Source organism: Loxodonta africana, chromosome 12 (genome assembly GCF_030014295.1).
Source record: "Loxodonta africana isolate mLoxAfr1 chromosome 12, mLoxAfr1.hap2, whole genome shotgun sequence".
NCBI classification, from domain to species: Eukaryota; Metazoa; Chordata; class Mammalia; order Proboscidea; family Elephantidae; genus Loxodonta; species Loxodonta africana.
The window spans coordinates 100,902,438-100,927,281 of NC_087353.1; the positions used below are offsets into that span (position 1 = coordinate 100,902,438).

The 24,844-nt window shown below is 47.0% G+C and overlaps 1 protein-coding gene across 1 annotated transcript in view; it reads right to left on the reverse strand.

Annotated features, from left to right (window-relative positions):
• Positions 1-24,844, reverse strand: part of GALNT17 (polypeptide N-acetylgalactosaminyltransferase 17) — a 538,869-nt gene that overhangs the window by 202,232 nt on the left and 311,793 nt on the right. The window contains exon 5 of the mRNA XM_003416636.4: positions 24,270-24,467. Within this exon, the coding sequence (XP_003416684.4) occupies positions 24,270-24,467 (198 nt within the window). The remainder of the gene's footprint in view (positions 1-24,269; positions 24,468-24,844) is intronic.

Consider the following 24,844-nt stretch of genomic DNA (forward strand, 5'->3'; position numbering starts at 1 on the left):
CAGACTCCCACAACACCTCTGCAATGAATGCCATCAGATGCTAGCCCACCGATGCATAGCGGAGTCTCGCAACCCCTCTGCAATGAATGCCATCAGATGCTAGCCCACGGACGTAGAGCAGACTCCCGCAACACCTCTGCAATGAATGCCATCAGATGCTAGCCCACGGACGTAGAGCAGACTCCCACAACACCTCTGCAATGAATGCCATCAGATGCTAGCCCACGGACGTACAGCAGACTCCCGCAACACCTCTGCAATGAATGCCATCAGATGCTAGCCCACGGACGTAGAGCAGACTCCCGCAACACCTCTGCAATGAATGCCATCAGATGCTAGCCCACGGACGTAGAGCAGACTCCCACAACACCTCTGCAATGAATGCCATCAGATGCTAGCCCACGGACGTAGAGCAGACTCCCGCAACACCTCTGCAATGAATGCCATCAGATGCTAGCCCACGGACGTAGAGCAGACTCCCGCAACACCTCTGCAATGAATGCCATCAGATGCTAGCCCACGGATGTACAGCAGACTCCCGCAACCCCTCTGCAATGAATGCCATCAGATGCTAGCCCACGGACGTAGAGCAGACTCCCGCAACACCTCTGCAATGAATGCCATCAGATGCTAGCCCACGGACGTACAGCAGACTCCCGCAACACCTCTGCAATGAATGCCATCAGATGCTAGCCCACGGACGTAGAGCAGACTCCCACAACACCTCTGCAATGAATGCCATCAGATGCTAGCCCACGGACGTACAGCAGACTCCCACAACACCTCTGCAATGAATGCCATCAGATGCTAGCCCACGGACGTAGAGCTGACTCCCGCAACCCCTCTGCAATGAATGCCATCAGATGCTAGCCCACGGACGTAGAGCAGACTCCCGCAACCCCTCTGCAATGAATGCCATCAGATGCTAGCCCACGGACGTAGAGCAGACTCCCACAACCCCTCTGCAATGAATGCCATCAGATGCTAGCCCACGGACGTAGAGCAGACTCCCGCAACACCTCTGCAATGAATGCCATCAGATGCTAGCCCACGGACGTAGAGCAGACTCCCGCAACACCTCTGCAATGAATGCCATCAGATGCTAGCCCACGGACGTAGAGCAGACTCCCGCAACACCTCTGCAATGAATGCCATCAGATGCTAGCCCACTGACACATAGCACAGTCCCGCAACACCTCTGCAATGAATGCCATCAGATGCTAGCCCACGGACGTAGAGCAGACTCCCACAACACCTTTGCAATAAATGCTGCACGAGGCCTGGCCATCCCTGAGCCCAGCATCGGGTCTGGGCAGACACCTCAGACTGGCCTCTGCTTGTGGCACTCCATGGTGGCAGGATGGTGGGTGGGAGAGCACAGAGGACCCCAGTGGGGAGCAGGGCATGGTTTCCTAGTGTGTGTGTAGGGGGATGCTCCCTGCCGCCCGGTAATGCCTGCTGTTCTGAGCAAATGTAACATCTGTAGCCCCTTTCCTCACATATACCAGCACCCCATCGCTGCTGTGCGGGCCTCACACTTGATTCTGAGAAGCAGAGGAGAGAACCCCAGTTCACTGACCGCCATGATACGCCAGATACTCTGGTAAAGGGTGACACACATTTGATCTTATTTAAACTCTGCAGGTGCCCTGAGAGGTAGGCAGTCTTTACTGACATTTGTCATGGGAAATCTGAGGTTGGCTGAAATTAACCAGGCCAAACAGCAAGTGCTTCTGGGACGGAAGTCTGACTTGTTCTCTTACTCACACAAGTTGTTGCTGTTGTTGGCTGCCATCCGGTCGGCCTCTGACTTGTGGAGACCCCATGTGTTACAGAGTAGAACACTCCATAGGGCTTTCTTGGCTGTATGCAATCTAGACAGAAGCAGCTCACGAAGCCTTTTCTCCACAGAGCTGCTGGGCGGATTTGAACTACCAACCTGTAGGTTAGTAGCTGATCGCAAACTGCTTGCACCACCCAGGCCCCTACTCAAATAAGACTATCCATTAAAAAGAAGCCATCTCCTGCCCAATGTGGCGTTTGCCAGGTGTGATCCGAGGTTCCAGATGAAAGCCCCTTCCCTCTTTACTCTTGTCTAACCCCGGGTGGAGAACGTGGAATGTCAAGCATTTGAGACAGCTGTCTTCTCTGGTGGAGTCCCTGGGTGAAGCAAATGGTGAATGTGCTCAGCTGCTAATGGAAAGGTCGTCGGTTTGAGTCTCCTCAGAGGTGCCTTGGAAGAAAGGCCTGGCGATCTACATCCAAAAAATCAGCCACTGCAAACCCTACGGGGCACAGTTCCACTCTGACACACATGGGGCCGTCAGGAGTCGGAACACACTCGATGGGAACTGGTATGGTGTGGTCTTTCCTGGAGCAAGAGCTATTGCTTGTCCCACAGGGTCTGGTACAGTGCCCTACTGCAGATGAGTAGATGTTCAAGAAATGTTTGATGAATGAATAAATAAGAGGAGGAATAAAGACTCATTAAAATATAAGACAAAACAAAACAGACCAAACTCAGAAAGGTATTAACACCATTGGGACACATTAAACTGTTACATGAACTTTCAAAACAGTAGCGCAGATGGGTTTATAAGAGTTTAGCAAGTCAGTCACTGGGCAGGGGCCAATGTGCCAGACGGAGGAGAAAAGCCCTAAGAGAGGGACATGGAGCACCCAGCCGGGAGGTGGAATGCCAGAACACAAGAGTTGATCAGTGTGTCTGCTGGTGTTGACGAAGGGGCCTGATGAAAGCAGGGAACACCCAGAGAGGACTAGGGTGGGAAGGGGAGAAGGTACTGCTGAAAGAGACCGAGGAAGGGGGTGAGAGAACACCCAGAGAAAAAAACATGGTGCTTATTCACAGCCTGGGGCATACCCGCCCCCACTAACGCTACGCACACACATACACACAAAAGTCATTCGTGAATATTTTTGGAATCAGTTTGCCAGTTAACCAGGTTATTATGCTAGATAAAAAATGTCTGGAAAATCATTATGAATGTAGGTTCAAAGTGAAATCTGGTTAGAACTCTGCTCCCCTGGCCACGCAGCCACTCTCAACTTGAGTTCATGCAACAAACCTGTCTTTGCTTTTTTTTTTTTTTATATACCCTAGAGGCCTGATAACGAACAAGGTAAGCAGGGCTGCTATCCGCACGGAGTTCACAGGCTGAGACTCTCCGCAGCACCAAGGACAGCACCGCATGGAGTTCACAGGCTGAGACTCTCCGCAGCACCAAGAAGAGCAGGGAAAATAAGGTGCAAGAAGAGCGACTGAAATGGGCCAGCATTCAGGAAGGACTGTCAATAATTGTAAAGGTACACGGAGCAAAACTGAGAAAAAAAAAAGCTACCCAGGATTCAGCACCAAGAATATACCGGCTATACTTGAGGAAAAAGAAAATACCAGAAAAAAAAAAAAATAGGAAGATGCTTTGTGCTTGCCCCAGAGACCCTGGGTCTGCACCCACCAGAGATGCAGGCAGGCTCCCTCTGCCATCAGACGCTGTGCTAAAGGGGACAGACTGCTATCCTCCTGCCTGCTCAACTCAGCTTGCATCTCTCCTTCTCCAGGTGGGCCAAGGAGGCAAAACACGAATGGCTTAAAAAACAATGTGTACCAATTTTTCTACCCAGTAGATAACCCACCTCCCTTCCCAATATTCATTATAAAAAATTCATTCTATATTACACCCGAAAGAAAATCTTAATACTAAATTACCAGAAAAAACAAATTTCACAATGCACTTAAAGCCAGCGATTGAGACCAAAGATTTACATTTGGTTATACAAAACAAAAACAAAAACAAATCTTCTAAATAACTCTTAGATCAAAGAGGAAATAAAAACTAGAATTATACACTATTTAGAAAATAGTGACAAATCTAACACTCCATATAAAAACTTATGAGCTGTGGCAAGATCTGTCCTCAAAGGAAAACACACAGCTTTAAATGCCAGGCTATTAAACAAGACAAAATGGGAGAAGAAAAAAAAAAAAAGAACTGAGATTTCACCTCCAAAGGACAGAAAAAGGGCAAGAAAACATGGGGAGAAAGAGGAAGAGACAAAACAAATTATAAAATTAAAATAGAAGCAAAATCTCCGCCCCCCCCCCCCCCAAAATAAACCCGTCGCCTTCGAGTCAATTGTGATGTAGTGACCCTATAGGGCAGAGTAGAACTGCCCCATAGGGTTTCCAAGGAGTACCTGGTAGATTCGAACTGCCAGCATTTTGGCTAGCAGGCATAGCTCTTAACCACTACACCACCAGGGTTTCCAGAGAGAAAGAAAGGAACTGGTAAATAAGGAGTCAGTTCTTTGAAAAGGCGAATTAAATAGAATTTAAAATTAAGCCTACTTTTAAAAGGAGAGAGAAAAAAAATACATGCCAATGCCATTAGGACTAAAAAAGGGGCTTTGGGCACAACCTTAAAGAAGCTTTTATAATTGTTTATGATAAATGAGTGAAGGAATGCCAGTCAACAACACTTTCTAAGACAGAGTAGAAAATGGGCATAGACTACCCACTGAAAATCTTGGAAAAGTCATCAAGAATTACTATCTAAAAGGCACTAGACCCAGAGGATGCTGTTGTTAGCTGCCAACAAGTCAGCACTCATGGGGACCCTATGCGTAAGAAGATCAGATGGTTGTGATTTTCAGAAGTAGATAGCCAAGCCTTTCTTCCTAGTCCATCTTAGTCTGGAAGCTCCACTGAAGCCTGTCCAGCATCATAGCAACATGCAAGCCTCCACTGGTAGTTGCGTGGTGGTTGCACATGAAGTGCAATGGCCAGGAATTGAATCCAGGTCTCTTGCGTGGAAAGCGAGAATTCTACCACTGAGTTATCATTGCCTCCAGACCCAGATAGTACTACATGCCAAATCTGTCAATTTCTGGAGGAATAGAAAAATACCATGCAAACTGAACTACTCCAGAACATAAAAGAAAATGGAAAAGTTCACAATTTTGTCCAAACTTGTGTAATGCTCATTACAAAAGCTGTGGAGGCAACACACAGCCTTTGAAAACATGATACTAAGTAAAAGAAGCCAGGCACAAAACACCACATATTGTAGGATTCTATTTATATAAAATGCCCAGAATAGGCAAATCTATGCAGACAGGAAGTGGATTAGTGGTTGCCTAGGGCTTTGGGGGCTGGAGATACAGGTACGGGGTCTCTTTTGGGGGTGATAAAATATGCTAAAATTAATTACGATGGTTGCACAAGTCTGTGAATATACTGAAAACCATTGACTTGTACACTTTAAGATGTATAATAGGTGAATTATATCTCAATAAAGTTGTTATTTAAAAGTAGACAGCACACACATATAAAAGAAAAAACTACAGACTAATTCCACTAATCGACTGACGAGTGCCGTTTTTAAATAAAATACTAGCAACTGATATTCCATGGTCAAATACAGTTTATTCCAGAAATACATATACATGGTCCTAGTGTACCCAATCTATTAGTTTAATTCAAAACATTAATAAATTAAGAGAAAAACTATAATCACCTTAATAGATGACAAAAAGGCATATGAAAACTTTCAATATGTGTTCTCAAGAAAAACTAGTAAATTAGAAAGAAAATTCACTTAGTCTGGTGTCTTTCTAAAAAAAAAAAAAAAAGTCCAGTATGAGTTTTAATGACAAAACACTGAAGTCAGGAAGGAGTAAAGCTCTGTTATCACCATTTATAGTTCCACATTGCTCTGTAAATGCAGCTAAGGCAATATATATATATATATATATATATATATCATATATATATAAAGTTATAAAAGAAGCAAGTATGATCATTTATACATTATATGATTATCTTCCTGGAACAAATATAAGAAAAGCAACAAAAAATTATGAGAATTTATTGTAAAAAGTTCAGAAATGTGGCCAGCTGTTATTTCTCATGAAGACATCATACTGAACTAGAGCAAACATACAGAAAAATGCACAAATCCCAAGTGTTCAGCTCGATAAATTTCACACCCTGAACAGACCCATCTACCACCCACGTGGAGCGGCAGAACGTGACCGCCCCAGGTGACCCCTCCATAACCTGCCCACGTTGTGCAAGAAAGGGAAAATAACCAAAGCACAGCACCAGAATCAGTTGCAAATAGTTAGAACAATGTAAATACTTAAAAATGATCTAATCAGAATTACAATATAACTGTAATGAAGGACCACCATCCATCCGGCTGTCAGTCTGTCATACTGCGGCACTTGCATTATTACTATGATACTGGAAGCTATGCGACGAGTATTTCAAATACCAGCAGGGTCACCCAGGGTAGATAGGTTTCGGCAGAGCTTGCAGACTGAGACAGGTTAAAAATTAAGGCCTGGCTATCTATTTCCAAAAGTTAACCAATGAAAACTCAGTGGATAACAACAAAATATTGCCCAACACAGAGGAGCGCCCTAGCTTGGAAGGCACTCAAAGCAGCAGTGGCCACCAGGCATCATGAGGATGGTGCAGGACCAGGCAACACTTCACCCTGTCGGGCATGGTCGCCGTGAGTCAGAGCTGACTCCGGAGCGGCTACGAACAACAAATAATGGAGGAGGGTGAGGGTGAGACGCACGTGTGTAGACGACAGGGGTAGGCCTGGGTGAGTCAAAAGGGTACATTCGAGGCCTCTCAAAATAGGAAGTCAAGTAAGAAAGCCTCAATCTTAACAAACAAAAAGTAGGAAGATAAGTATGTTATTTAGAGATACAGAGACAAGCAGAAGGATCACTTACAAGAAGGGAAGATGGCACCTCTGGAGAGTGGGTTACAACCTTACAGAATGTACAGTGGACTTTTTAAACACGAGCTTGCGTAATTTTTATAAAACTAAAAAAACAATTTAAAATATGTAAGATACTCGTGAAATATTAACCGTGGCCATCGCTTGGTCGTGGGATTATCTAATACTTCCATCTATCTTTAAAATTTTTTACTATGAATATTAATATAATAGTATTCATAATAAAAATGTATTATTAATAATACTTGCAGTATTTATAATTGAAAAATGTACCATTAAATGTGATGTTTAAAGTTTCTGGTCTCCTAGCAACTGCCCTTGTTCTTCTCTACTGGGCTGGAAGACAACATCTGGACTGGAAGCCGGGCAGAAAAGCGCTCATTTCTTCCCCTCCTGAATGCCAACAGACAAATTACAGAGCTCTGATTTCATGGCTGTCAGCTCTGTTCCTCCCTCCTCATACTCTTTAGGATTTGAAGTCTCTGCAATTTCAAGTTTCTTCAAGCAAATATTCCAGTTTCCCAGAGATGATGACAAGATTTAGGGGGATTTTTTTTTTTCTGTGCATAATAACTTTTCAGTGGTAGAATTCTCGCCTCCGTGTGGGAGCTGGACTCAGGCTCAATTTCCAGCCAATGTGTCCCATGCAGAGCCACCTCCCATCTGTCAGTGGAGGCTTGTGTATCACTGGGATACTGAACAGGTTTCAGTGGAGCCTCCACACTAAGAGGGACCAGGAAGAAAGGCCTGGCGATCTCCTTTTGAAAATCAGCCAATAAAAATCCCTATGGATCACAATAAGAGATCACAATAGTCTGATCCACAACTGATTATGGACATGGCGCAGGACTGGGCACTGTTTTGGTCCATTATGCATGGGGTCACCACGAGCTAGGGCTGGCTGGACAGCAGCTAATAACAACATAGGGTTTGGTGGAGAAGGGTATGGAAATCCTCAGGGATACATGGTGGTCTGGTGTCAAAAAGGTCGAGGTTGCCATTCAAAGTCAAGGAATGTCATGTACTGGGCACAGAGGAGGAGCCCTGGTGGCACAGTGGTTAAGTGCTTGGCTGCTAACTGAAAGGTCAGTGGTTCAAACCCACTCAGTGGCTCGGTGGGAGAAAGACCTGACGATCTGCTACCACAAAGATTACGGCCTAGGAAACCCTATGGAGTGTTCTCCTCGGTCACATGGGGTCACTATGAGTGGAAATTGACTCAATGGCCACCACCAACAACAGGCACAGAGGCTGACTGAAGAGGTTCAGCCCGTCAGGCAGAAGCACAAGAGTTCAGGTGCCCAGCAGCTGACCTGGGCATCAGAAATCCACAGTGACGTCATGAAGCTGGGACCAGGGCTCGGCCCGGCCAACACAGGAGCAGGGGTCACATCCTGGGGTCCACGGCAGAGGTGGGCGAGCAACACTTCCCAAGAGGCCAGGCCTCCGGGTCTATCACCCATCCATCAGTCTGTTGTATTGTGGCAGCTTGGGTGTTTCTGTGATGCTGGAAGGTGTGTCACTGGCATTTCAAATACCAGCAGGGTCACCCACGGTGGACAGGTCGCAGTGGAGCTTCCAGACTAAGACAAACTGGGAAGAAAGGTCTGGTTGATCTACTTCTGAAAATTAGCCAATGAAAACCTTATGGGTCACAATAGCACACCGTTCGACTTCTTGCTTTGGACGTGTGGTCTGGAGGGATCAACCGCTGGAGGAGGACATCATGTTTGGTGAAGGAGAGAGCCAGTGAGGAGGGCGAGGGAGACCCTCGGTGAGATGGACTCCACATGCCAGCGTCTGTGAGGATGAGGCAGGGCTGAGCAACACCTCGTTCTGTTATACATAATGCCCCCTGAGAGAGAGCCTGGCTAAAGGAACAAGGGCCCCTGGCTAGAAAGAAGCCAGGATTCTAAGACCTGGGCAGAGGTTTGCAGCTGAGCGTCTAGATTCGGAGACCATTCCAGGCACCTCATTATCAGAACCAAGGTCTGTAGGAGCACAGGGTTATGTGGGAGGAGGGAGACCCTGCTGATGGCTGGACACAGAATGCCCTCAAAAGTGGCTCCACATTCAACCTGAGTACCACTTCTTAGCTCAGAACCGGGGGCCAGAACTGCCTCTGCCACCCACCTTAGACATCCTGACCGAGGACCTGAAGTGAGACTGAGTCTGCGGATGAATAGACGGTGGTCATGGTGCTCGTGGGAGGCAGGGTGCCTCAGTGGAAAGGGGGTAAGAACAAGCCGGGAAGTTGAGGGCAGAACTGACAAAAGACATGAGAGGCAGTGGTGCTTCGGTGGTAGAATTCTCGCCTCCCGGGCAGGAGACCCAGGTTCGATTCCTGGCCAGTGCATCTCAGTGCAGCCACCACCTACCTGTCTGTCATTGGAGGCTTGTGTGTTGCTCTGATGTTGCACAGTTTCAGCAGAGCTTCCAGGCTAAGGCAGACTAGGAAGACGGGCCTGGGGATCCACTTCTGAAAGTCAGCCAGTGAAAATCCTATGGATCACAACGGTCTGATCCACAATTGATCATGGGGATGGCACAGGAGTTGGCAGTGTTTCCTTCCACTGTGCATACGTCACCATGAGTAGCTGGCCAACTCAACAGCAGCTAACAACCACCACCAACCATGTCTGTCTGCAGCCAGCAAGAAAAAGCCAAGGCGAGCAGAGTCAGATGGGACCTCACCAAGCTCAGAGGTCAGATCACGAGTTAGGCCAGCTGCAGAGGCTGGCCAGGTAGACAGGGCACTCTGCCCAAAAGAAAGGAGAGGACGCTCCCCACAAGCACCCTGATACTCCTATCGGCCACACAAAAAAAAAAAAACCTAGTGCCACAAGGAGGTATAAATTTCCCCTTCCCATAGAGCCAGGAGCCATCTTAGAGGAGCTGGGAAGGGCAGGGAGGAGAGCTGAGAAACCCGAGATTGAGCGTTCTTTCTGCAGAGGCTGGGCATTTCCAACCCAAAACCAAACCAGTTGCAAGGAGTCGATTCTGACTCATCATGACCCTGGGTGTATCCATAGGGTTTTATTTATGTATTTTTTTAATTGCAGTAAAAATAGACCTAATCAAACACACACCACCTCAGCCTTTCTCCACATACAGTTCAGTGGCATCGATTGCCTTCTTCAAGTCATTCAGCCGTTCTCACTAGGCTTTTCCAAAGTCATTCCACCACATAAACTCACACCATAAACTCAACGCCCCCCAAGTCCATAGGGTTTTCAGTGGCTGATTTTTTGGAAGCAGGTCACCAGGTGAAACCGAGGTGCCTCTGGGTGGACCTGAACCTCCAGTCTTTCATCTAGCAGCTGAGCACTGAGCGTTTCCAAAGGGACGATTTAAATTCACAAGTGAGACGAAGTTTAATTAGGATGGGAGATGACGGTGACCTCTGAAGTACAGAGTCCCATGTCATGCTCGGAGCCCGTCTGTCCCACTGGAGCCACAGATCAGCTATGGCCCCGGAACGGCTCACCCTGCCTGCAGGTTCTGTCTGGGAAACCTCCCACAGCCACCACTTAAACCGTAGCCGGGGATTCAGTGCTAATAAAACACCCAAGGAGCGTCTTTTCCCTTTAAGTTACACTTCTTAGGAGCCTGGGGGGCTCCCCTGAACTCCATCCTCAGAGTCAAACTCCCAAACGCTGACTCGGGCACCCTACCAAGTCTATCAAGGGCTGCCTGTGCGGCCCGCATCCTCAGCCCTTGCTCGCTGCCGTTTTCAAAAAGCTTCTGAAGGGGCCAAGACTTGAGCCTGGAGTTATGTTGTTCTTAACAGTTAAGAAGCTTGTCACAACCCCTCTGTGGCTGTGAGGATGTGCCACCAGAATGATTTAACGACACAAGGGCTTAGAATGCCAGGAGAACATGATGTCCACGGCACCTGACGGCTGGTACGCCTGGTAGCAGGAGCTATTATTAGAGCCATGTTGGCAGCAAAAAGAGTGAAGGCTCTGACCTAAAACTCTAAATAGATATTGCAAAGTGTCAGCTCATATTTCCCTGCTTTGGCAAAGTCTGGGTAAAACCCCTGCAGCCTTAGGAGCTGTGCTGGGTCGAGAGGATGAGCAATGCCTCCTTGTCGGGTAAGTTAATGGCAAACGGTTATCTTTGTATGCTGGGTGGTGATAGTTCACTACTTGGCAGAAAAGGTCACATTCTGGCTCGGTCATGACCACTGCTCATAATTAACTTCCCAAGCACCGCAATAACATTCCATTTGCTTTCTCTCCTGTCTAGGAGACATGAAATAGTCTTATGTTTCTGGGCCTCCATCAATGAGAGGAGAAAATGGACCAGTCTAGGGCTAGGCCTCCAACCTGGGCTAAACATATGTGGTAAGGCCTGTAAGAACTAACCTGTCTCAGAGGATGAACACTCCAATAAGTGCGACAGCAGAGCTGGGTCAATGAAAATGGCTGTTTAGGTTTACGTACAAGTTATAATCTGTATCTTAACTATTTCACCCAAGATAGGTAGATAGACAGGTAGATAGCTGCCATCTAGTTGACTCTGACTCATGGTGACCTTATAGACAACAGAACATTGCCCAGTTCTGAGACATCCTCACGATCACCACCTTGTTTGAGTCCATCATTGCAGCCCCTGTGACAATCTATCTCACTGAGGTTTTCCCTTGCCCTTGCTGGCCCTCTGCTTCATCAAACATGATGTCCTCTTCCAGCATCTGAGCCCTCCTGATGAGGGCAAGTTGAACCATGTTGTGATCCACAGGGTTTTCATTGGCTATTTTTCAGAAGTAGATCACAGGCCTTTCTTCCTAGTCTGTCGTACGTAGTCTGGAAGCTCCGCTGAAACCTGTCCACCATGGGTGATCCTACTGGCATGTGAAATACCAGTGGCATAGCTTCCAGCATCGCAGCAACATGCAAGCCACCACAGTACGACAAATTGACAGATGGGTAGTGGTCTTACTCAAAGGACCCTCTGAAAACAACTAAGAAACAATAATTCATTGGGGACCAGATGGGTCAGGAGACAAGAGCTGCGCTGTAGAGAAATTTATCGGAGGTGGTCTGGAAGAAATGAGGGAAGGATATTTTCTGCTCTGAGCTCAATCCAAGAATCTTCTATAGTTTTTGGACTTTGAGGGTGAAGTAGAAAAAGAGGAATAGGGAGAAAGGGCAGAAGAAGAAGGAGGGACTACAGCAGTGCCCAGAAGATGGCACATCTGGATCCATCTCAGGTGGGGGAGTTAAGGCTACCAAAATAATGGCGGGGGCTTGCCCCTCCCTACCTTACCCAAACATACATAGCCTGATTCCACAAACATGCATATCCTGATTCCACAAACATACATACCCTGATTCCACAAACACATAGAACCTAATTCCACAAACATACACATCCTGATTCCTCCCACCAAAGAAGAGGGACCTGAGCCCATTGCGCTTCTCCCATCTGATCAATTTGATGAAATTACTGGTACTGCTGCTTCCCTACATGTCCAGTGACTGGGTTTTTAATTCAAAGGGAAAGTGTATTCCATTTTTTTCAAATCCTTAAATTTGAAATGAAACTTGTCTGCTTTTTGGCAGCCCGCAGCATTGAACCTCTTTGTTAGGGGGGAGAAAAGCCTTTCCAACATTATTCAGATTAATCTACTGGCTGCTGTGAGCTGTCACAATATATGTTGGTCGATGGGGGCGGTCTCTCCACTTGTCATCGCCGAGAACGTTTACCCTGCAAAAATGTTCTCTCGCTCCAGGGCACTGCTTGGGAATTTTACTTCCAACTGAAAGGTATCTAGCAGCAAGATCTGTGTGTCATGCAAAAACAAATAGTGATCTATCCAGGCCGGTGTTGAAGGTACACAGGTGAGGTGAAGAAATACATTTACTTCACCCAAAAGCAGCGTGTTCACCATTGCGTAAGCACCCTTCCATCCTCTGACAAATAGCCTCCCTGTAGGGGCTGGCTTGGGTGGTGGGGGTCCCTATTTTCCTGTGCAAATTCCTTGGCATTAAAAACGCTTCTCCTTCGTTAGCATGCAGGGTTCTGTTCATGTGTAGGATACCAATGCAGGTACGGTTATTTTCCATGATCATTTGGTCATATGAGCTGCAGCCAGATAAGAAGAGAAAGGCTGCAGTGACCCCATGGGGAAGTATAGCTTGCCACTGGGGCACACAGAAGGGCAATAATAGTAACTACATTTTTTTGAGTATTTGTTGTTGTTAGCTGCCATTGGACCGGCCTCTGACTCACGGCAACCCCATACACAAGAGAACAAAATGCTGCCTGGTCCTGCTCCATCCCCATCATCGGTTGTGGATCAGGCCTTTGTGATCCATAGTTTCGGCTGATTTTTGGAGGCTTTCTCCCTAGTCTATCTGGAAGCCTGTTCAGCATCACAGCCACATGGGGTGCGTTGGCAGGGAGCCAAACCCTAGTCTCCCATATGGAAAGTGAGAATTCTACCATAGAAGCACCAATACCTTATCAAAAATGTGCGGGCATAGATAAATATGAAGGGGATCGCAAGACAAGGAGAGCAGAGGTTTGCACATGACAGGAACTGACCAAAGCTCATGAACAGAAGGGGAGACACATGGAACACTGCAGAGCCAAGCCCTGTTCCTGAGTCATGTTTCATGGCGATACTTCTTCTGGCCGACGTGGAAGCCCTTGGTTGACCACATTGACTTAGCCGACACTCTCCATCAACCAGGCTCCTCCAGGCTTGTCCCTTGAAGAAACCAAGTTGAGTTTTCAAGTTTTTTATTTCTAACTATAAATTGCCTTGTGCCCTTCTGAGGTAAACTCTATTAACTGAAATATTTGATTACCTACAACACCTCACACCATGACTTCGGAGAGTTCACAATTAGTGCTTTTCTTCTGAGGGACCAAAGCTTTGTTATGGAAATTATCTACTTTGGGACAATACCCTTTTAGATGCTGGGTAGGCTTTATGGATCAGAAAATCAAAAGTTCACTTGCACAAAGAGTGAGTGACCCACTTGATGGCACAAACCGTGTTGGTGGCAAAATAGAGCAGGACACTGCTCTGCTCAGGAAGACTGGAAGGGCAGGAAAATGAGGTGAGAATACCTAACTTTTCACTGTCATTTTTCTCTTCCTGAATTGCGACAGGATTCGCCTGGCCTCAAGCTAGATTCTTCCCCTGACTTACCTTTCCTAGACCCAAGGAGAAGTACTAACCACAGGGGCCTTCCACCGTCCTTACCCACAACATACTGCTACTGGCCAGTGTCACTTACAAAGCCAGAAGGTCGACAGCACCAGTCGTCTGACCCTGTGTGATGTCTAGTTCGCGCTGAGGTTGCTCCTTACTTTCTGAATCCCTACTCGCGACAGTATCACAGGAAGTTCTACTGTCCCATGTTTGGCCCGGTTTGATTGCCTGGTGTACTCTGTACTGTCCTTTCTCACAACAGGGGGGCCACACAGGACGCTAGGGTTAGCCTGGGATAAACATTCTAGGCCATTCTGAACCAAGAACTAATACCCAACGGCCTTCATCTTGTTGCAAGCTTGGCCATCTGCCATCTACTGAGAGCCACCAGGTCCATCATCATGCCTATCATCATCCCAATAAGCTTTTTTTTTTAAATAGATTTCTTAAGATGTAATTCACACACCATACAATTCACCTATTTAAAGTGTACAATTCAATGGTTTTTAGTATAGTTAGGGTTTTGCAACCACGGCTACAAGCAATTTTAAAACAATTTTGATCACCCCTCTCCCAAAAAACCCAAACCCATTACCAGTCACTTCCCTTTCTCAGACCCACCTATAGCCCTAGGCAACCACTAATCTACTTTCTGCCTCTCCCAAAAAGTTTTTTTATCCATCTTCAATCCACCTCCCTGGGCCAGTGGATTGAGTCTGGAAACCACTGTTTGGCTTTTGATAAAAAAAAATCACCCTTTCATTCTGATCTACTGGATCAATATGCAACATCATGATAAATGGAGAAAAGACTGAGGTTTTCAGGGATTTAATTTTGCTTGGATCCACAATCAACACCCATGGAAGCAGCAGTCAAGAAATCAAAAGACACACTGCATTGGGCAAATCAGCAGCAAAAGACCTCTTAAAAGTGTTGAAAAGCAAAGATGTCACCTTGAGGACTAAGGTGCACCTGACCCAAGCCATGGTGTTTTCAATTGCCTCACAGGCATGTGAAAGCTGGACAAGGAAGACCAAAGAAGAATTGATACTATTGAATTGTGATGTTGGCGAAGAATATTGAATATACCATCGACTGCCAAAAGAACGAACAAATTCGTCTTTGAAGAAGTACAACCAGAATGCTCCTTAAAACCAAGGATGGTCTCACATACTTTGGATATGTTGTCAGGAGGGGTCAGTCCCTGGAGAAGGATATCACACTTGGTAAAGTGGACGGTCAGCGAAAAAGAGGAAGACTCTCAATGAGGTGGATTGACACAGTGGCTGCAGCAATGGGCTCAAGCGTAGCAACAATTGTGAGGATGGTGCAGGACCGGGCAGTGGTTCGTTCTATTGTACATGGGGTCACTGTGCGTTGGAATCGACTCGAAAACACCTAACAACAACATATGGATCTACACAATCTTCTGTTTTTCCTCTACTTTTCAATGCACATTTCCTACATTTAGTCTCCTCACCAGACCCTAAACACCCCAACCTCATTGTGTAGGAAAGGGTTAACTCAGCAGACTTAGGGTGCTCAAACCTGCACATGCCACAAAAAGGACTGGCCCTTGACCAGCTCTTGGCAATAATTTCTAAACCCTTGGAAAATCCTGCCTGATAAAAGTGACTTTGTATACCTGGTACCTTGGGTCATGCCAGAGAATTCTTGCGAACAGTGTGATTTATGGTGAAGGTCTACTTTTGTTTCCCTGGGTACCTGGGACACATTGTATTAGTTTGACTTCTTGGAAGACTAGAAGCAGAATAGCTAAGGTTAGTCATGAGGGTGCTCCATGCCTACATGACTGATTCCCAATAATACCTTGGACATCAAGGCTTGGGTAAGCTTCCATGGTTCGCAGTACTTCGTATGTGCTGTGACACATTGTTGCTGGGAGAGTTAAGTGCTGTCCATATGATGCCACTGGGATAGGACAACTGGAAGCTCATGCCTGACTCCTCCTGGACTCCACGCTACCTGCCTTTTTCCTTTGCTGATTTTAGTCTGTACCCATTCACTGTAATAAACCATAAGTATGACAGCTTTTTTTAGCTCTCTGGGTGTTGCAAACTTTAACATGCTCAGTTGTTAAGTGAAAGGTTGGAGGTCTGAGTCCCGCAGAGTTGCCTTGAAGAAAGGCCTGGCGATCTACTTCTGAAAAATCAGCCACTGAAAACCCTATGGAGCACAGTTCTACTATGACATACCCGGGGTCGCTGTGAGTTGGAGTCGACGTGACGGCAGCTGGTGGCGGTGGTGGGGCTATCCTAGTGAATCATCAGACCTAAAGATGCCCTCAAGGCCCCCAACATACTCATGTTCACCACCCTCCCTGGAATCGTGTTGTCCCTCATATACTTTGCCAGTACAGATCCTCTTCAACTTGCAAAGTCCAGGAAGCCGTACCTTTTCCAGGGGAGGTAGCTCAGTGTGGTTTGGAGAACATACCACACTGGACCTGGGCTAAGTCCGAATCCCAGCTCTACCACCTACTAGGCATGTGACCTTGGGTAAGGTGCTTAACCTCACTGTACCCCGGAGCCCCTCTCTAAAAAGGGAATAATACACGGCTTTTTTTTTTTTTTATTATGAAAATAAATGGGTTTGCATTTTAAAGCACAAGGACAGTGCCTGGCACGTACAAAATTGCAATGGCTATGGTTGTTACAAGGTGCCCTGGTGGTGCAACAGTTAAGCACTCAGCTGCTAACCAAAAGGTTCGAACCCATCCAGCGGCTCCGTGGGAGAAAGGCCTGGCAATCTGCCCCAGTAAAGATTACAGCCTAGAAAACCCTACGGGGAAGCTCTACTCTGTTACATGGGGTTGCTGTGAGTCGAAAATCAACTCAGTAGCACCTAACAACACAACAGCAACATGGTTGTTATGAGCCTTCCCATCCTTCCACTCACACAATACCCCCCTGTCCCGTGTATTCACACCCACCTACGCTGAAGCGCTGTCACATGCACTGGGCCCTGAGTCTCCAGCCAGCCCACGAACTCCTACAGGACAGGAAGATGCTGTAATTTACCAATGCTGCTCCCATGGGTGCCTACTGGGGGTGAGCACACAGTTGGTTCTTAAAATATATTTGCTGATGAAGAAGGAAGACATCTTTATTATAACCTCTGAAAAAAATCCAATTCTTCTTTTAAAACTTTCCTCCTGTGTAAGCCAGTCAAATTCTCCTAGGGAGCAAAAAATAACCTTCTCTCTTTATGTACATTTGTGCATGGAATTTGAGATCCCAGCAACTATGTATACCCAGAGCAGCCCTTTCAATGAAAAGAGTCCAACAGACTCTAACGGCTCCTGCAACTTATAATTTATTAGCAAATTATATGTTGGATTACGGATTGTTAATTGTTAATTATCATCTCGAATTAGTTATTAATGAGTAATGTCACTAATTACAGGCCACATAACACCAAGCAGGAGGCATCGCTGGAGCATCATAGAAGAAGCCTGACTCAGCTTTCAGCCAGCCCGATGAAAGCAATGTGCTGTATTGTACAACGTTCCATCTATGACACCTAAGACCCTACCCTCTCATGGTAAGAGTCACGGGATTTTACAGCTGGGAAGAGCCGTATCCATCAGCAGTCCCCAAGCTGTGACCTACAGGCCCCTGAGGGCTGCTGAGTTAAGCCACCGTTCCATGAATTCACAGGCACAACCATCTCGGCTAACACTGCCTTCAGGCTGAATGTAGAATCTTCCTTCTTCTCATCTTTGCTGACGTTTTTTGTGTGTATATACGTATATACGGTCATGAATTTAAAAACATTAAGTTTACATAAAAGCACAATAGAATTCATAGTTTTTTTTTTGCCAACAACTCTTTGTGGAAAATTTGTTGAATGGATATTCTGGGCCCTAAAAACCACCACAGTTTGTTTTTTGTGTTCTTGGTCAGCTCACCCACTCCCATTACTCTCAGCAGTTGTCCCAGACCTTCTGCACTTTTCTGTAGGCCCGTGTCCAGGGCCTAACTTTCTGAGGAAATGACGGGACCTGCTGATTCACAAGGAGAACGTGGGTCACAGAGTGCGAACTCTCCACGGGTGGCTATTCCTGCCCTTCAGGACCACAGCGCTATTCGTGTTCTGAAGCCCCGGCCTCCCCTCTTCAGGCTCCTTCTATCTCAATCAGCCCCTCTCCTCTTTTCCATGTCTCAGACCATCCCCCTTTCCCCTTGTTCCATCCCCTCAGCCGTATGAACTGTGTTAAAACAGGACCCTTCCTTGTCCTCTTTTCAGCCGAGGCATTCAGGCAACAGATGCCACATTCCAAAGAGATCATGAAAGAAGTTCAAAGTAAATATCCAACCCCATTGCCCTCCAGTCCATTCCGACTCATAGCAATCACACAGGACAGAGTAGAACTACCCTACCCTATAGGGTTTCCAAGGCCACAATCTTCTCAGAAGCAGACTGCCACAGCTTTCTCCCGTGGAGCGGTCGGCAGGTTCCAAGGGACAATCTCTCAGTTAGCAGCCAAGCGCTTAACCACTCTGTCACCAGGGCTCCTTTCAGAGTAAATAGTACCCTCCCCCCACCTTCCACCCTCCCCAGAAGAAAACTGTTTAGCTGGTAAAAGGGGACTAGTGAGTGGAGTTTGGAAAAGAAAGGTGCTGGGGGGGTTTCTCTGGAGAGGACTACACCCTGAATCCCACTTTCCATCTAAGTCCAGGAAAGAGAAACGGCCTGTGGAGAACAGGGGGCAGCGCATGTGGGAATGCACCTTGCCCCCACATGCTCCTCCCAGGGTGGGACGAAGCTGTGTCAACCCCGGGACCATATACGGAACCCAGAGAAGGGAGGTCGAACTGGGATCACTTTAAAAGGGAGGCCGGACATGAAAAGAATCAAGTACTGAGAGATGCTACAACAGGGAGGCACCTTGAAAACACTACGCTGAGTGAAAGATACCAGACACAAACAGCCACATATCCTATGACTCCGTTTATATGAAAGATCCAGGACTGGTAAATCCACAGAGACAGAAAGCAGATTAGTCCTTGCTGCGGGTGAGGGGAGGGGGGATGGGAGGTAGTGGGTTTCCACTTGGGGTGGCGAAAAGTCTTGGAAGAAGACTGTGGTAACGGTTGTGCAACTGTGCGACTGTTACTCAGCTGTACACTTTAAAATGGTAAATTCTGTTATATGATTTTATCCCAATGAAAAAATCATCAACAAAACAAATAAATGGATGCGCAAGACAGTGGCCTGGTAGGGCAGGAGAACCCAACAGTAAGAGGAAGGGGAAGCCACAAAGACAGGGGCTGATGGAAAGTCAGTCTGTTTCCCACACCCACACTGAGGATCGGAACGGCCTTCCAAGAGGTCCCTGAAAGAACACCTGCTGGCCAAGAGGATACAAGGCCATCAAAAAACAGCACTGATCAAACGAGAACCTTCTTACCCTCTTTCCCCCCACACCCCCCCCCCGCCCCCAGCTCGGGCCTGGGTGGGGTCAGACAGCACCCACTGAGAAAAAGGTGAGTGAGGGAAAGAAAGAGTAAGGACTACGTCCCCTTCCTCATAGCGAATGGTCAGCAAGAGCAGAGGGAGAGGGGGAGGTTTGAATTTCACCCAAGTTCAAAGTCAATTTCAATAATAGAGCTGGGGCTGGTTTGTGGCTCAAAGTGACCCTAGGACTTTCGTGACCCAGAGTGATAAAAACATGTTGCTGGAGTTTTCAAACAGGGACAAAGGTGGGCCTTTATTGGACTACACTGGCCTCACAGCGTCATGAGGAACCGCCCTGTCCTAACAGTTTAAGAAACCATACTGTATCTGCTCAGTGATATCAGAAGGACCATAAAAATTCCTTCCTACAATTACATCATCTCCATCAACTACTGAACAAGTGAAAGAGGTCAGTGTTGCTGCTGTTATTTGCTGTCGAGTCGGCTCCAACTCACGGTGGCCCCATGTTCAGCGGAAGGGAACACTGCCCAGTTGTGCGCTGTCTTCGTGGTGGTTGGTATGCTTCAGTCCACTGGGCACGTACCCTGGAGAACGGGATCTACGGCTTTCATCAGATAAGCAAAGAGGTCGTTGACTTTGAAGAGTTTTAAACCCACGGTGTAATGTTGGGTTGGTGATGTGACACTGGAGATGGTATCATTTGGGAGAACAATCAGTGCTTGAGGCATAGATTTGGGAACCCTCTCTGCATATGGAAACCGTAATGGCATAGTGGTTAAGAACTATGGCTGCTAACCAAAAGGTTGGCAGTTCGAATCCACCAGCTGCCAACTTGGAAACCCTATGGTGCAGTTCTACTCTGTCCTACAGGGTCACTGAGAGTTGGAATCGACTCAACAGCAATTTTTTTTTTTTTTCTCTGCACACAGGTGAGAGGAGACCCGGGTCGATTCTTCTCAAACTCTTTCACTGAAGAACCTCAGCAGCAGAGGGCTGTGTACAGACAATGGGGAGGGGGCAGGCTCTCTACAGGTTTAACTCAAGCCCCAGGAAGCCTAGCAATGCTTATGCTATGGCTCTTAGTCAGTCTTAGTCATCTAGTGCTGCTATAACAGAAATAATACAAGCAGATGGCTTTAACAAACACAAGTTTATTCTCTCACAGTCTAGGAGGCTAGCAGTCCAAATTCAGAGCGCCAGCTCCAGGGGGTGGCTTTCTCGCTTTGCCAGCTCTGGAGGAAGGTCCTTGTCATCAATCTTCCCCTGAACTAGAGGCTTCTCTGCATAGGAACATGGGTCCAAAGGATGTACTCTGCTCCTGATGCTGCTTTCTTGGTGGTATGAGGTCCCCAAATCTCTCCTAGCTTCCGTTTCCTTTTTATCTTTTGAGAGAGAAAAGGTGGTGCAGGCCACACCCCAGGAAAACTCCTTTTACATTGGATCAGGGATGTAACCTTAGCAAGGGTGTTATATCCCACCCTAATCCTCTTTAGCCACAGGCATAGATTTTGATTTATAACACACAGGAAAATCACAAAATAAAGGACAACCACACAACACTGGGAATTATGGCTTAACCCAGTTGACAAATAATTTTGGGGGACACGATTCAATCCACGACAGTCACCTTCCCCAACCCCCTCCACACAATAATGCACCAGGTGTCCACCATTCCCCTGGTGGTGCAGTGGTTATGCGCTCAGCTGCTAACCGAGAGATCAAGGGTTCAAACCCATCAGCCACTCCAAGGGAGAAAGATGTGGCAATCTGCTTCCATAAAGATTCCACTACCCACCGCCATCGAGTCGATTCCGCCCAGGAAACCCTATGGGGCAGGTGTGCTTTGTCGCATCGAGTCACTATGAACCAGAATCGACTCGACAGCAACAGGTTTGGCAGTCCACCAGTCCCAGGGTAGGCAGCATGGACCAAAGCTATCTACCTGGGAAAGACAGAGGTCTCCAAGGCGGTGAGTGCAGAACAAAGATCAAATGCTAAGGGGACCCGTCTAGCAACATGTTGTTTGACCCTTGTGGTTTTAAAGAAGAAGAATTTATGACCAGCATTTAAAAGTCAGGAGGTATCACAAAAGAACCTTGATTTGTGGTTTCTCTTAAAAATCTGAAGACCTGACAATGCTGGATCTACATCCACCCCCTAGGCCCCGTCCCCCACTGGCACCATCAAGTGGGGTTTGGGAGCAGTTGCTTGTGTGGGCGGGGGTGGGGTGGGCAGGTGTTCCCCAGTTTCCCACAGGGCCACCAGGCCCAGCTGCCTTACACTTGACCCCTGCCCTCTTTAATACACCTGCCTGTTCTCTACACATGAAACTCTGGTGCAGACAGAGAAGCCCAGAGGACTGACAGCAACCTGGGGAAACAGCCATTCACCAGAGAGGGAAAAAAGGATACCTAGGGAAAGACAAGATCCCCAGGTGGTACAAGCAGTTTGCACTCAGCTACTAACCTAAAGGTCATTGGTTCGAACCCACCCAGTGGCACTGTGGAAGGAAGGCATGGTGATCTGCTTTCATAAAGATTACAGCCAAGAAAATCCTATAGAGCAGTTCTACGCTGCACACATGGGGTTGCCATGAGTTGGAATCAACCCGACAGCAACAGGTTTAGTTTGTGGTAGGAAGAAATGGGGAAAGAACTAAAACAGAAAGTCTAGAAATTTCCTTAATGCAAAACCTCCTATATCACAGGGTGGGGGTAGGGGGAGCCACCATGTCTTAAGAGTTGAAGAAACCATATAAAGTCTGCTTAATGGTATCAGAAGGACCATAAAAATTCCCTCCTACAATTACATATCTCCATCGACTATTAACAAATGAAGCATTTTCTAAGTTACATTAAAAAGATTCTGCACATCAGAGATGCACGCAATATTAATGGCTCATGAACACAACTCTATTTTCTTAGCTCTTTTTAAAGTGCGTGTTAATCACCTGGTAACGTCACTGTAATCATTAAATGCAAGCTATCTGTTCGCTCAGAGTCCCACATACATGCAGAGATAAGAATGGTGGATGTTTTCTGGGCACCCCAAGGGCTGTAACTTCTTCTTTCCCTCTGTTGCTAACACTTACCTTTGTTATCTTTTCATAATCGGTCAGGGCGGGAGGTCAGCCTCCCTGTGTGTCTGGGAGGACACTTTGGAGGAAGCATCGTTTGGCCAAAAATACGCAACTGTCAGTCCATCCTTTGAGCTTCATTCCTTCAAGTTCTGAAGGCCAAGGGGTCCTCAAATAGTCCCCACTACGGTTTAAATATTCCTGATGGTTATCAGATAAGGCCTTAGTCACAAGTCTGCCTTATTATTTACAAAGAGCCGAGAGTATGAGCCTGTAGCCCTGCACAAAGATGAAGGGCTGGGCTGGGATGGGAACTGAACCTACAAGACAGCTCCTGCTGAGGGAGTCAGAGGACCCAAAAGATTAAAAGTGGAGACTCATTGCTGTTGAGCTGATGCTAACTCAAGGTGACCCCGTGTGTACAAAGTAGAAAGGGACTCCATAGCATTTTCGTGGCAGTGACCTTCCTCAGGCAGATTGCCAGGTCTTCTTTCCGAGTTGCCTCTGGGTAGGTTTTAACTGCCAACCTTTCAGTTAATAGTCAAGCACTTAACCGTCTACACTACCCAGGTAGCACCCAAAAGAGTTTGCCCATAGGTGAGTCTAATATAATTCTCCAGTTTTCAACTGGAGCAAGAAAATAAGAGAACACTTGCTTACCAAAAATGTGTAAACTGAGAAAAGAACTTCCTAGCTATCTGTAAATGGTCCCCACTCCTATTCCATAGTTCCTTCTTGCTATCCCTCTTTACACCACAAAACGCTTCCCCCCAAATTAGGCAAAGGTAAGGCAAGAAGGTCCAGGAGGGGAGGAGGCCATGAGATGAGAGAGGCAGGGAGAGAAACGATGAAATGATGTGGCCAGGAGCCAAGGAATGGGGACGGCCTCTAGCAGCTGGAAAAAGCAAGGCAACAGACCCTCCTCTAGAGCCTCCGGAAGGAGCCAGCCTGCCGACACCTTGGTTTTTGCCTCCATGAGGCCCACTGGAAGCTTCTGACCTCTAGAACTGCAGGGAAATAAATCTGTGTTGTTTCACGACTTTAAGTTTATGGTAAATTGTTACAGCAGCCACAGGAAAGTGAGACAGCATCAAAATCAACTGGTATGCAAAGGACACTGACCTCCTGTCCCCGGGGCAACTGGGTGGGACCTGGGCGAGGTCTGCATGGAGCTCCCAAAAGGCCCTCCAGTTACCTTATGGTGCCGCACAAATATTGTCCTTTTCTGTGAGTGCTTGGCTGATAACCAAAAGTTGGCAGTTTGAATCCACCCGGAGGGACCTTGGAAGAAAGGCCCGGTGACCTACTTCTGAACTATCAGTCACCGAAGACCCTGGGGAACACAGTTCTCTGACGTACATGCGGTTGCCATGAGTTGGAATCAACTAGGTGGCAACCGTTTATTTGTTGTTGTTCGTTTGCTTTATGTGTTCCTATACCACGATAAAAAGCACAGCAACAACACGAGGCTTCCCGCATGAAACGGCCCCAGAAATTAATGCCTGTCAAACTTGACACTTAAAACTCCCTAACAAAGTTCATCCTAGATGAGGAAGAATAAACAACTGTGAACATTATTACTAACTTTAAACTTTGTGACTTGCTGTTTGATAAGCTGCATTTGAAAACTTCAGCTGAAGGAGAAGAATGCAACGCCCTCCCCAGCAAGAAAACCACAGTCCTAAGATACCGGCCGTGAAGGTGCTGTTTCAACACTGGGCAGTCCCTCCCAGGCTCCCCCAGGAGTTGCTCCTCTTGACCCCGGACTTTGGGGACATACTGGCCCTGAGACGCGCTTGCTACAGACCTGATGGGCAGAGAAGGGTCTCCGGCGTCCCACCAGTCTTTCGGGGGGCTGATGTACATACACCAAAGCTCCCAGCTGTACCCGTGGGCTGAGTTCTCGTACCGCTGCACCTCGAAGTTGTCCTGCTTGATGTTGTCGATGGAGGGAAGGATCACTCGCTTCCGGTTTTCCTGGATTCGGGACAGAACTGGCTCGGCCCTGAAACACAGAGAAGCAGAAATAAAATCTCTCTTCTGAGGTATCTGCACTCTTCAGTTGATACAGAATAAATAGAAGCAACATAGCTAAAGGCTGGTGTTACGGACTGAATTAAAAACTAGTAAAAAAAAAAAAAAAACCCAGCTGCTGTTAAGTCAATTCTGACTCATGGAGACCCCATGTGTGTCTGAGTAGAACTGTGTTCCATAGTGTTTCCAATGGCTGATTTTTTGGAAGTAAATTGCCAGGCCTTTCTTCTGAGGTGCCTCTGGGTAAATTCGAACCTCTAACCTTTTGGTTAGCAGCCGAGTGTGTCAACCATTTGCACTACCCAAGAGGCTGACATGGATTGAATTGTGCACTCCAAAAAGATACAC